Consider the following 13,960-nt stretch of genomic DNA (forward strand, 5'->3'; position numbering starts at 1 on the left):
GAATATTGGTATATTAGCTAAATTAGACGTGGAATATCAAAAATCCAAAGAAATCCAAAATTAGACATCGGATCGAGTCCAAATTTTACACACATGTTGGTGCTAACCTTAATGTCGTTCGATAAAAATTTCGGAAAATTTCGCCATTAGGGGGCGCAATAAACGAGGAAATTGTATATCTTCTAATTGGCTGAAGGAATGTTCTTCAAACTCAAGGGAAACCATCAAGGGGCAAACCCGAGTCTATATAGAAAATATGGCCAAGAATTATTAATGTGGGCGGGAGTTATTTGGCAAAGGAAAATTGTCTTTGGAAGATTTCGCCACAGGGCGGCGCCAGAAAACGACGACATTGTCTATCTCCTATTTGGCCAATGGAATGTTCTGAAAACGCGTTTTAGGCTATAACTCCCACACCGAAGCTCCCACAGTCAAAACCTTTATATCCACATGTTGTTCACGGTAGCGTTTTGAATACTTGCTTCGCGTTGTGCCGGCGAAATGCACATTTCTTGTCGCGTTGTGCCGGCGAAATGCACACTTCTTGGACCCCTGCATAACTGCTTGCAGTTCTAGTTCTGTTTGTATTTGCATCATGTTGGTCATTTGAATGTAGATTTTAAATGCTTTTACACACTTAATTACATTGCTACTTTATTTTTTTATCACCAATTTATGCATTGCAGGGTCTTGGTGTGCGTGCAATACAGTGTAAAGTTGTGTTCTTTGTTTTCGAGCTGGTTTGCTCAAGAGGCTAATGTAGCTAACAATAACAATAACTAGCCAATGAGAAATGGGAAATATACTACGACCAAAAGGGGACGTGCTTCCGCAAATGCTGCAAGAAAGCTGGGAGATTTGGAACATACGACTTGCACGTACCAGCGTACCATCCAAATGGATTACAGCATAAGCTTTGTAATGGCAGTGATGTGTCTCACACACACACACACACACACACACACACACACACACACACACACAGACACAGACACACACACACAAAGTTCAGTAGTGTCGTCTCCTGCAGAGGGAGGTAAATTAATGTCTGCAGTCCAGTGATTAGCTGCAGCTCTGTAGCCAACACAGACTCGTAGCAGTGGCCAGGGTGTTTGACTCCCAGCTGGACCTTCAGGGTTTGAAACCTCATGTCCGCAGTCTAACCTGTAGGCCTGCCGGAGCAGAAAGCCCTGGCCCCTACCTGGTCATCAACTGCTCTACAGACAAACTCACTGCAGTCAGCTGTGAAGGACAGTGTCCTGCTGCTGGGCGTTTGAAATGCACACTTAGAACCAAGTAGTTCAGTGTAACGACCGTCTGCACTGGAGCCTCTAGTAGTTCAGTGTAACGACCGTCTGCACTGGAGCCTCTAGTAGTTCAGTGTAACGACCGTCTGCACTGGAGCCTCTAGTAGTTCAGTGTAACGACCGTCTGCACTGGAGCCTCTAGTAGTTCAGTGTAACGACCGTCTGCACTGGAGCCTCTAGTAGTTCAGTGTAACGACCGTCTGCACTGGAGCCTCTAGTAGTTCAGTGTAACGACCGTCTGCACTGGAGTCCAGGAATGGCCAGAGATCCTGGGCAGGGCACTGCACTTTGGTCTCTCACTATGAATCCAGTGAGCACTACAGCTAAGCAGATAGCATCAAAAGCTTCATCTTAACTTCAACACCTTAATGCTCAAGGATTGATTTTCTGCATGAGCAATAGGATTATTTTAATATATTGTATAAACATTTGTTTAAATATGGTAGTGGATAATATAATCTCAGAGTCCCCATGAAGGTGACCCCACAGCCCAGAGGCAGTGGTGGGAGAAGATGGACAGACTACTGGCTAGGATGGAAGAGAGTCCCTCTCTCTCAGCTGACCTAGGATAAAGCAGCTAATCTAGCCTCCGTTGCTATGGGCGGAGCCTGCGTTGCTCGGGGCGGTGGTTGTGAGTAGGTACAGGTGGGCTGGGTGAGGGAGGGGCTCCCTCCTCTGCCTATAGGAGGCCTGCTGCAGGAGAAGAGAGGAGGAGGAGGAGGAGCAGAAGGGAAGCTGTGGAGCCAGGACAGACATGCTCCACTTCCACCACTGTCCTCTGCAGCCGGGGTCGAGGGGGGGGGCATGGAGGGAGAGGGTGGGGTCACGCTAACAGAATTATACTCATGTGACATAATATTAATTGTACACGCCTTTTGAAAAACATTTAGCGGCTTCTGTTCAACCTGAAGGGAGTTAACGGTTGAAGAAAGGGTCTGTGTTCTGGGTAAGGGCTAACCGCCAGTTAAAACAGTGTTTAACTATATGGCTTCAGTGCATTACCAGCCCGACTAGTTACCCATCTCCGACCACCTGGAGAGAAATGATTTCTCTTTGAAGCGTGGGCTTTAAACACCAGCCTAGGGTGAGCTCCTGCTGGTCACCGTCCAATCAGGGTCAAGGACTCCAGCATCAGCGTGGTGTGAAGCTTTAACCCTTAGGACGGGTTCACTCCCGTTCCTCCTCAGTCGACTAGAGGACATAGGCTCCGGTCCTCCTCAGTGATGGCTATGAAGCGGGCTGGGGCGAGGGTAGTACTGATCTGGACCGTGTCGTTTATTAATAATGATGGTGGTAACGCAGACCTCTGATGAAACACTGGAGGGAAACCAATAACCGCTCTGGACCAGTTGGAGCCAAAGAGCCACCAGCTCTCCCACTGTCTGTCTGTGTGTGCTATACTCACGGTATAGACTGCAGTGACTCCAGGCTGTCTGTCTGTCTGTGTGTGTGTGCTATACTCACGGTATAGACTGCAGTGACTCCAGGCTGTCTGTCTGTCTGTGTGTGTGTGCTATACTCACGGTATAGACTGCAGTGACTCCAGGCTGTCTGTCTGTCTGTGTGTGTGTGCTATACTCACGGTATAGACTGCAGTGACTCCAGGCTGTGAGAAGATGCGCTCGTCTATTGACTGATGGACCCGTGGTATTCTGGGAGGAGGGTTGAGGAATGCAACCGAACCAGAACGAAAACAGACCCAGTGGGGGGAGGCGGTGTGTGTGTGTGTGTGTGTGTGTGTGTGTGTGTGTGTGTGTGTGTGTGTGTGTGTGTGTGTGTGTGTGTGTGTGTGTGTGTGTGTGTGTGTGTGTGTGTGAGAGTGTGTGTGTGTGTGTGGCTAACAGGCAATGGCGAGAGCACAGACAGGAAACAAGAGTTGTGGTTCTATTTTTGCGGGTGCCTGACTCCAAACCAACTGCAAATAAAGAAATAAGGAGCCCAGGCTGGTGTGACCAGCCGTAACACTACACCACCACATCAGTGGTATGCATCCATTGATTCATCCTCGGTGTATGGATGGGTGAACCTGATGGCTAAGATATTACAGTCTGCGCACGTTCCTTCCCCCCCTCCCCCCCCTCCCCCCAAAATGCCCCCTTCTCCAAAAGAACACAGTGTACCGGCACCGGGACCTCAGGGAAGGTGGGAAATCCAGACATGGACTTGGGAGTGCTTTAAAGGCCGGAGCTCCCAGCGACAGGAGCGCCACATCATAACAATCACAAGGGCCCACACAGCAGGAAGGAAGAAAGGAATGACCTGAGTGTGTTTACTGGCTCCTGCTACAGCGCAGGAAACCCCAGAATAGAGCAGCGATAACCGCAGGAAAAAGAAAGAAACTGATCAACAAATAAATGTTACCCTCCGTGCCATTCACCCCCAGTTTTGTTTGTGGAATATTTCCCTTTCTGAATGCTTAAGAACGATGGCCGCCAGAAATAGACAAAGAGAGATGGAAGGCAATGAGAGATGGCGATAGAAGGGGCCAAGACAGAGAAGAGATAAAACGCTAGGGAGACAGAGGAAAGAAATGACTCAATGAAGAGGGAGAATGAAAGACACAAGGACGAGTGAAAGTAACCTGCAGCCACACAACTGATTCAGTTGGCTGCAGTGACGTAGTGAGGCGCTCCAGCACTGCTGCTCACATGGTAGAGGAAACAGAAAGGGTTTTCTTGCCTCTTCAGCCTCAAATAAATATAAATCTATCCTTTCCCCCAGCAGGAACAGCCCCCACCTGCAGGGCCTCAAGCCTTCCTGGCCCGCTGCCTGCCCGCCCCCCTGGGGACAATGAGGGGGAGGGACCACAGGTTTTGTCACCTTAATAATAATAATCTTCCTTTTCGATTTCTCGCAGTGAGCTTTCTCTCGCAGGACCTCCAGGACCTGATGTAGGTAAAAGGTTAACATAATCATTCTGGAGTCAAAGAGATGAGAGCGACCCAAACAGACAGAAAGGGGCTGGGGAGAGAGGAGTGGAATGGGGGAGGGGGGAGGTTGTAGATCCGTCTGCCCTGACTGACAGACGGTGTGGTGGTGGAATGTAAACAGAGGGGAGCGGTGGTAGGAGAACAGGGCCCAGGGTGTGAGAGGGGTGGGGGGGTAACGCCGGGTTCAAAGGTCAACCAGACCCTCAGCTGAGGAGGCAGAACACCAGCCCGTGACACTAGAAGGTTCCTCCAGGATTCCTCGCCCGGCTGCTGCTTATGCAACAGACATTCCAGCTCTTCTTGTACGGTCTTGTGTGGGGATTGAATTCAGGCAGAGAACATTCTGACCCACTAGAGTGGGGGCCGCCAGTCCAGCTGGAGTCGCAGCGTGCACGGACATGCACTGCATTATGGGTATTGTATTACGAGTGAGAGCTTATAACATTCTGTGAACCTTAAAGGGGACCTATTATGCTTTTTCGACTTTTATGACCTATAAACATTGTTATAATGATGGATAGTCAAGTTTAACCATGCTAAAGTGTCAAATAATGACGTACATGCATTTCGACGTATTCCCTGCTGACAGTCTGGGGTGGCTGTGCAGAGCGCTAAACACTCGGGACAACATTTGCGATTCACTTGTTCACATTTCCGGGAAATCATCTACGTAGAGGCACTCCTGCTGCGCCCCCATATGCTTGGTCAAATCTGCCCGCGCGCGCGCTTCAAGGAAGGAAACCAATCACAAAGGAGTTGGGTTGGCAGGAGGGGGGCGAGGGGGCGGAGAAGGACGAAACCGAGCGTTGACAGAGAATGCTGAAAGCGCCCAGATGAGAGGAAGAGTTTCCCGAGAATCTACATCATTTTTTTTGCATGGTTAAACATGACTATCAATCATTATAACAATGTTTATAGGTCATAAAAGTCGAAAAGCATAATAGGTCCCCTTTAAGAATTCAATGCATTCTTGCAAATTCCGTTAAAATGTACACAAATATATAATTTTTGGATCATTGTTTGGGTTTACCATGAGCGCTAAAGCTGTGGGCCCGGACGAACTGAAATGTGCCTGAATGACTTGTATTCATTCATAACGTCTAATACGTGGCCAAGAAAGCGACTTGACAGACTGCGGCCCCTTTTGTGAACCAACACACAGGCCGATGGTGCAGTGTGCTGTTAACCGTCTACAGTGACAGGCCTCTGAAGTCTGACATGGCCTCAGGCCTCAGAACACATCCACTACAGGCTTAGCTGCTTCAGACAGCGTAGGGAATACAATAATGGTTATGACCATTGGAAAAGGTTTTGAAGTAGAAAAGCCTGCACTGTTCTTTATTTTCAGAATCAGAAAGGATTTAATTGCCGAGAAGGATTGAGTGATTGAGTGGTCACACACACAATACCCCAAGATACACAGGTGCATCGTGGGGATTATTTGTAATTCATAACTAGATGTTGGTTGCCCATGTTAGCCTTCGCTAAGTGCCCTGGGCGAGCCATCTTTTCTCCGTTTTACCATACAATCAGCGATTGTGACATTTCCTCAGTGTGTTATGCTAACGGGTGTTAGAATGTGAGCCCTCCTAACCGCAGTGGTACTCTCCCAGGTTGTTCATACAGGGTTACCCTAACCCTCATAGAGAGAGCGACCGGTAGAAGTCAAGTGTAAAGCGTGAGCTGAACTGAAGAAGTTCGACTTGTAACTAAATCTCTCCCTGCCGGTGCTTGTGAATGCCTTGAGGAGCGGGAGAGTGTTCTCCCTCAGAGAACAGACACTTGACTGGTCCGAGCTCTGACGCCAGGCCGCCATCACCAGGACCGCACCGTCTCACTGTGGTCTGCGCTCATGTTGGGCACGAGGAGGCCAGGGGGAAGAGCTTCAGGACAAAGTTCAGCCTGAGGACTTCATGACCCAACGACAGCGGTTCCACATCAGGCATTAAGCACATAAAGAATACCTTCCATCCACAAGGACTCTTTACTGATGGAAGAGGCAGGCTATGGCTACTGACGAGACTGAGGTCTCGGCCTAGTCCTGTAACTAACCACCGCTGCCTTAACGATTCATTAATAACCCACCGTGCTGGTCACACGACACCTTGATAAGGACACTTGTGTCCTGTCTCTCCACACTCAGCTAAGGGCCTGAGATTGCGGTGGGGTGCAGTGCAGCAGAACCTATTCACTGGGGTAGACAGTAAGGTACGACTGGAAGGGCCCTGCTTGAATAATTGACATGAGGGCATGGGACTGGGGACAGCTGCGACTGACGGCCACTGTCCCAAGACGCGTGATTACAGGACTACAGGTTCTGCCAGGTGAAGCAAAGGTTTCCCCGATTTAACCGGCAACAGTAATTCATTTACATTGCATAGGTTTACATAAATTTACAATCATACAAATTAAAGATTTGAATTTCCCAGATTTGTTGGAGGGAATCCTCCTATTTTCCATAAAGTGTTTTTAGAAAAGGAAAAGGGCACTGTAGCTCAAATGGCAAAGGGCGCACTCACACTAGGCCATCTGTACTGTGCCATAGTCCGTTTCACACCTGTACTGTGCTCAATTGTTTGGCTAGTGTGAGCACGCCAACCGTACTCCAGTCCACTTCAATTCCGTGGCCTGAGCACACTTCGGAGAGGTGTGCTCAGGCCACGGTACAGACGCTAATGAGCCGACACGCGCACACGCACGGCTACGCAACCTGAGCTGGATGACGTATAGTCCATGCGTCCCTTCTTTCCTATTAAACAATAAACATGACGGCAAGCGGATCACGTTGGTGCGATAGTGAAGTTGAGTTTTTTGATCAAAAATCCCCTGTTCGTCACAGCGCGGGCTTTCTTGGTCCACTGAAGAAGGCGGGGCTTAGTGTGATGGCCTAGTGTGGGTGCGCCCTAATGCTCTTAATGGCATTGGCAATGGTTCAAACTTCTACATGTTATGCATCCTGATTTCATGTGATTTGAATGCCCAAATACTGAACGGAAAGACAACCCACATACCTTTAAAATAAATATTTGAATCTATTATATTGTTTTCAATGCATTATAACCATCACTTATCATTTCTGCTACACCAAGCTTATCACGACACTGCCTGTCAACAAAAAACCAAGGTTTAGGAATAGCATCCAAGGCGGATATTTTACACCCGATTCATTTAGTCCCAGGATCGACGTCAGATGTTATCAGGAAGAGGAGAATGAAACAAGCCCAAATGACTGCTTGAGCCCTTCTGGCACCACACAGCCTAACAAAAGCTGAAAGGCAGAGACGCCAACACGTCATATGTGTCAACATGGAATGGAAGGAAACATTGATCCACTTTTCCATTAATGTTCCACATTGTTTCCAAACTGTCAAATGCCAAAGACTGCCCGTACAGACACAAACAAAACGTTGATAACATGGGATGTGCCGACATATTAACAGGTTAATGAAGGTCACCTCATTCTGCCGAGGCAGCCGCCTTCATAGTCACTGAATAGTCAGAGGTATTGCCAACTACCACACCTCTTGTGACAATATTGTCCTGTATAATGGGAGATAAAAGACGAGGCCTTGTCCCTCACCCAAGCCCACCTGGAGGGCTATTGATGGGGTTGCATCCCGCTGCTTTGACCATGGCTCTCCCTGGAGAACATAAAGAACCATGGACAAGGGCCACCTGTACACTGACCCCGGCCTCACACACAAAGCCTGGTTCGGGGCCATGAGGGAGGGCCGGACCGTGGCACCTCCCCTGCCTCATCAGCAGCTTACTGTAAAGCCACTTAAGTGCTCTGAGAGCGAGAGCGCGAGAGAGAGAGCGCGAGAGAGAATCACAAAACCTATATCCTCTACACGATTCAGTGAACCACAGGGAAAAACCACAAGTGTGGCCAATGAACCCCCTCCTTTCCAATCCATTAAACACAACCAATCGGGACACTCAACGGCCTCAGCCAGGAGTTAAATCAAACACAAGGTGACTGAATCACTCTCCAAGCGCCAGGTTTTACTTTGGTAAACCACAATGTACGATATCAGACTGAAACCGCCCGATGGGGACTGCAACGGATCACAAAGCTCACGGTTCGGATCGGGTCACGGTTTTTGAGTCACGGGTCGGATCATCAACAACAATAAAGATAACAAGACAAATGTGACTTTAAATAAAATCTTTTAACTGTGTAAAAACAAAATAAAGTGAAAAATCAGGTAATAATCCTGCTTCCTTTAAGCACGGTCAATATTTAAAAAAATTGCAATTTGAGGCATTATTCCTTCTTCTTTTTAACATGGATAGGATAGTAAATAATCCCTAACCCTGGATTTACAATTCAGGATGTCTGCATTGCCTGGGGAGTTTAGAGTCTACACTCTCCCAAGGCAATGCAGACATCCTTATCTTCTTTTTTTAGTTTGGTAGCGAAATACAGTTTCTGTGGTGTTTTATTTGGCATTTTGTAAATCCATTGATTTCGGTTGGGAGACTCATGCTCATTGCAAGGGGGGTTGGTTGTAGTCTTTTCGCTCGGTTCTAGCCCTACTGTTGATACGCGAAAAGACTACAACCAAACCTAAAGACGTCCGGTTCCGGTTCCGGTTTACGTTTCAATGGGATTTACGGAACGCCAAATAAAACACAACAGAAACTGTATTTCGCTACGATACTTGATGATGTTGTTAATACCGGAATTGTCCTCTAAACATGCGCTGATCACGTCAACGCATAACTTTTTTTTTTAATCAGCCGATCCGCGGATCACTTGCGTCCCGAACCGTGATGGTTGATCCGTACGGATCACGGGAAACCCGTGAACCGTTGCACCACCAATGGGGATATCCACGACGCAATATGAAAGCAAGGCTGATGTGACGTTTGTTTGCATCGGTTCACAGTGCAGGGCCTCGCCGGGGCGGCCTGGAGCGGCCTGCGGGCTGCCTGGAGCCGCCTGCGGGCTGCCTGGAGCCGCCTGCGGGCTACCTGGAGCCCCTCAGCACTCTGGGAAGGAGCAGGAAGTAGCTTGAGCCAGTGTAGATGGTAGAGAAGGCTTTCCCATGCTAACACACACACACACACACACACACACACACACACACACACACACACACACACACACACACACACACACACACACACACACACACACACACACACACTTTAATTTCCTCGCCGTACCTGACCACCCACTGTGTTTTCCGTTTTTCATTCCAGAAAACTTTTTTCTCTTAGATAGAACTTAATTCTATCTTAACAGAATCAACATTGTATTCGTCGACACGTAACAGAGTCGCCAGCTGTTTTCATGAGCATGATTATGTCATTGAATGTAGTTCATCCAGGACAGAAAATGAACAACACTGGGATAAGGGTTTCTTTAAAGTGGAGTAGGCAATGGCATGGTCACTTACTTCATTTACTTACTCTATGACTCATTTCTTACGTCATTTACAGTTTTACTGTTTACAAGACAACTAATCTAAAATTAACTGAATATATCGGCAACATAGTGGTGGTTCATTTAGAAGCTGCTAATGTCATGAAGGAATTTTAATCCTTTGAGTTGAATAATCAAATGGAATTCCACTTTAGGAGTTGGCAGAGGCAGAAACCAGGGTTTGTAACTTGAACATCCCAATTCAACAAAGACTACAATCACAATAGTCAGGTGGTTAGGGTTTGACTTCATGCTGAAAGGTCTGAGTTCAAAACACATGAAATCTATAGTCTATCTTTAGGCTTCAGAAAAGACGCCCTCACCTGCTCATGAATCATAGGCGTCTAATTCGATTCGCTACAAGTCGCAGCTCGATAATTATTTATTTTCATAATCAACAACAACTGAAGGTCTACAGCCCGCAAAGCGCTGTAGTCGTTGTGCCAGTCGGTCGTTAACACCGTAAGAAGAGCCACAGGCAGCAGCCTTAAGGGGGCACTCCTGCAGCCCGCTGACGGCGTCATGGTGTCTCCAAGCGTAGCAGAGTGACTGCAGAGTCCAGTGGTGGCTGGGTAGCAACACACAGCCTGAGCTCATGAGGTACAGCGCCTGCATGCTCCAGCCTCACCACCTGTCCTGGAACATGGGAGCTGGCCACGCCAAGCCCCCCACCCAGCCAGGAAACACAGGGTTCCCCACTGCAGCCCCGAGCGGGGACTGGCCGCTGGACAGAACTTTGGGCCTGGTTCTCCCAAACCAGCAAACCACTAAACTCATTCCCTCACTCTCCACCTCAAGCTGGTGTGTGGTGAGCGTTCTGGCGCTGATTGGCTGCCGTGCATCACCCAAGTGGGTGCTACACACTGGTGAGGTCGCCCCGTCACTGTAAAGCGTCTTTGGGTGTCCAGAAAAGCACTATATAAATTAAATAAATTATTAAACTCGCTCATTCCTTTTAAGCCTTGAAATGTTTCCCTCTGACAGAGCCAACCACTAATTTAAAGGAAATTATGCAAAGTGTGGTATTGTCAATGGATGACCAAGCCCTCAGGAGAGCGAGACGCCTGCACTCTAAATACTCAGCACATAACAATCGTTCAGAACAGAGGAAGAAGGACGAAGAAGAAGAAAGGGTTAACAGGAAGAGAGACTGACGAAATGCCTTGCGTTTCCTGGCTGAGCTAGGCAGTGGCTGGTGGTGGGACAGGAAGGCAGGGAGAGAGAGGTAGGGTTCGAGCTGGAGAATCAGAGAGGGAAGCAGAGCGAGTGAGAGAGCGGGGAGGTAGCGCGCGAGAGAGGTAGAGCCGAGACAGGCTGGCTGACCTGGGCCTTTGTTGGCAGATGGTGGGAGGCACCGCCTTGGCCCTGCGTTCTGAATGCTAAGCAGAGCTGCCATTGTCTGGGGACCCAAGCAACAGCCGCATGAGCCAGGCGTTTCTCTGGCAACCAGTAGCAGAAACAAACTGCTCTTCCCCAAAAAAAGACACCCCCTCTAGCCTCCACCCCAGTCATCCCATCCTGCTCTCTCTCACTCTCTCTACTTTCACTCTCACTAAAGCTGTCAGGAAACACAACAGCACACGCATGCACGCAGGAGCATCCCCAGTGAGGGAATCCATCCCAGAGGGATTGTAGAGCGCACAGAGCAGAACATGCTACCACACACCTGCCCTTCCAGACAGACACGGCCAAAAGGCCAGACTTGCACCGACTCTCACCCAGAAGGGTGATCACCGACTGGGGAGGGAGGGAGGTTGAAAGAGCCAGGGCATTCATTCATTTAGAAAAATGACGATGCATTGAGCGGGCACTGTAAATATTAACTCAGCCCTTCTGGTGAATCTAATCAAACTATTTGTACAAACTCTTAAGAAATATACATATATCTCTAACTAGGTCAACGTTAAATGCAATTTCTCACATATATGTTTAGCCACTGGTCTCCCATGAATCAAATGGAGATCTAGAGAATCGCAGCATTGAAGATGAAAGGGATGTTTCGTAAAATCCAAGCATGCAACAGGTGAACAAAATGTTTCAAACTTAACAAAAGCTGAGACAGCGATTTCATTTTGCAGTAATGACTATTCCGTATGCTCAAAATAAAATTCTGAACCGCGAATTGCTGGCAGCAGGCTATGAAATAAATCTGAACCATACCATCATCTGAACATGTCAGCTACAGCCAGTGCGTGGCCTTGGCATTGCTTGGTATAGAATTCAAGTTTCAGCTAGGTACCAATGGCAGTTACCACAGAAACCGTGCATTTCTGCAGCATAGCTTTACACCTCCAGCAGACACAAGAACTCTCACACCACCGCCATGGTAATGTGGGCCAAATAAAACAGGAGATGACATAACCAGGGTGACTTCATGAAAAGTTAGCTCACGACAAAATAGTACTGATTATTTACGTATACACGTTTCTAGTGACGACAGTTTCATCTAAACATTTTCATTTGGAGCTGCAAATTGGTAATGTACCACGGTGTAAGACACTATTATTTTACGGCACTAAAAGCCTATTCTATAGTATCTTACTGTGAAATGCGCAAAGCAATCAAGATGTGTCGTAAATTTTACAACAGAAGACCATACAAATCGCCAACATCAACAACACGTCACACGGTCACGACCGGTTTACAAAAGGCTGTCATCGGTAGACTCCGGCTGGCTCTGGTCACGGCAGGCCCGTCAGCTGACTCCTAGTACCCCGGTATACTATCAAGCAGACTCCTAATGCCCCGGTACACTGTCAAGCAGACTCCTAGTGCCCCGGTACAGTGTCAAGCAGACTCCTAGTGCCCCGGTACACTGTCAGGCAGACTCCTAGTGCCCCGCTTCACTGGTGAACCCCTGCGCTTAACGCGTGATACAGCATGGGGTTAAACCCCCGTGGCTAACTACCGTCCAGTGATGGATTCAACGTGCAGCTTGCGACGTGCCTCCACTAGGCTAGAAGCCTGGTAATCAAACTACTGCCCTGCTAGCGGCTAGCAGCCTAGTAACTAAGCTAGTGTCCTGCTAGCCGCTAGGCTATCAGCTCGGCAAACACACTACTGCAAAGCTAGCCGCTAGGCTATCAGACCGGTTACCAAGCTGGTGTCCTGCTAGCCGCTAAACAAAGCCGGTTACCGGCAAAGCCCGACGCAGGACGGTGGCAGCCCCGCTCCCTGATGGAAATCATTTTAACATATTTGATACAAATGGACAAATATAACGCGTCACTACGAACACCACCACTTCCCCGCGTAACCAGACCATTCAGTGATACTATTTAACCGGGCTGACTGTTAAAAGCAATGCACCCGGCATGCTAAGTCGTTAGCATAATAGCTAGCGGAGTGTCCCCTCCCCTCCCCGGGCTTCACATCACTCGATCCCCGATACCCATCACCAGTTAGCACTAATAAAATGCAGCTGTTTTTTTTTTTATTAAAAGCCTTTAAACATGAAAGCTAGAGGGTGCAATGTGTCAGTGTTGAGCAGAAGGATACTGAGGTGGCAGACCGGCGGCCGGCTGGGGAGCGACCGGAGCTCCCGGCGGTAGAGACACTGAGGTCAGGGCAGTCCGCAGCTGGCTCGACGGAGAGGGGCCCCTTCCTTGTCCGCTGACTGAGACAGTGGCGGGTTTGGGGACCACTTTCGTTGGCAAACTCATTGCAAAAAAATGTACAAACAGAAACAATATTCTAATAAATACTTGTACACACAGCGCCTAGCTTGCATGCATTGGGGCAAGCGTCGCAAATGGTTGAAGCAGGCCCCGGATCCCGTTGACGAACCAGGATAACGAATAGCGACCCAAATGCCTTTTCATGGAAAGTCGCTGTTCGGATCAGCGGTGCTATTCATGGGGACGGTGGGAGGTTTGCCTCCCTTGCCCGTCCGGAACCTCCGTGGATCCGTCCAGCTCAATTCTTCAGGTAAATATAGCAGTTATCTTGCTTCCTTCAGCAATTTAGCTTTTCTTCTCAGTAAGTCTGTTTTCTATCATTTTTTTCTCACGGAGATGGGAGACTTCGTCAACATGGCGTTGCGGCCGCTTCCAGCAGTCCGGGCAGGACAGATGATTCGGCACTTCTCGGGCAGCTACGTATATACTCGGCTTATCGAAGGAGCCGGTCCGAGTATTTTCCATGACACCGAACCTGCGGTTTTGTCTTGATTGTTTTAACAAACAATATTGTTTGGAGACTTCCACGATTACATTTGAACAAGCACATCGTTTTCTTTAAAAAAATTTAGAAAGTATCAACCAAATAAACCATGTTATGCAACAATTCAACGC

General features: G+C 48.3%; 1 protein-coding gene and 1 long non-coding RNA gene across 14 annotated transcripts in view; one reads left to right on the top strand and one right to left on the bottom strand.

Moving 5' to 3' along the window:
• Positions 1-13,624, bottom strand: part of LOC115557217 (eukaryotic translation initiation factor 4 gamma 3) — a 73,283-nt gene extending 59,659 nt beyond the window's left edge. For 12 of the 13 annotated variants that reach the window (XM_030374865.1, XM_030374858.1, XM_030374864.1 and 9 more), the window contains exons 1-2: positions 13,167-13,624; positions 2,890-2,959 (exon numbers count right to left, since the gene is read on the bottom strand). In XM_030374865.1, coding sequence (XP_030230725.1) covers positions 2,890-2,959; positions 13,167-13,330 — 234 coding nt within the window. In that variant the 5' untranslated portion in view covers positions 13,331-13,624. Of the gene's footprint in view, positions 1-2,712; positions 2,807-2,889; positions 2,960-13,166 lie in introns of those variants that run through there. The other variant, XM_030374863.1, reaches the window with a different exon arrangement.
• LOC115557225 (uncharacterized) lies at positions 13,057-13,651 on the top strand. Its single transcript, XR_003979167.1, has 2 exons — positions 13,057-13,229; positions 13,385-13,651. It is a non-coding gene; the product is annotated as an uncharacterized LOC115557225 (long non-coding RNA).
• The last annotated feature ends 309 nt before the right edge of the window (positions 13,652-13,960 follow it).

The sequence above is a fragment of the Gadus morhua genome, chromosome 13, assembly GCF_902167405.1.
Source record: "Gadus morhua chromosome 13, gadMor3.0, whole genome shotgun sequence".
In the NCBI taxonomy this organism is placed as follows: domain Eukaryota; kingdom Metazoa; phylum Chordata; class Actinopteri; order Gadiformes; family Gadidae; genus Gadus; species Gadus morhua.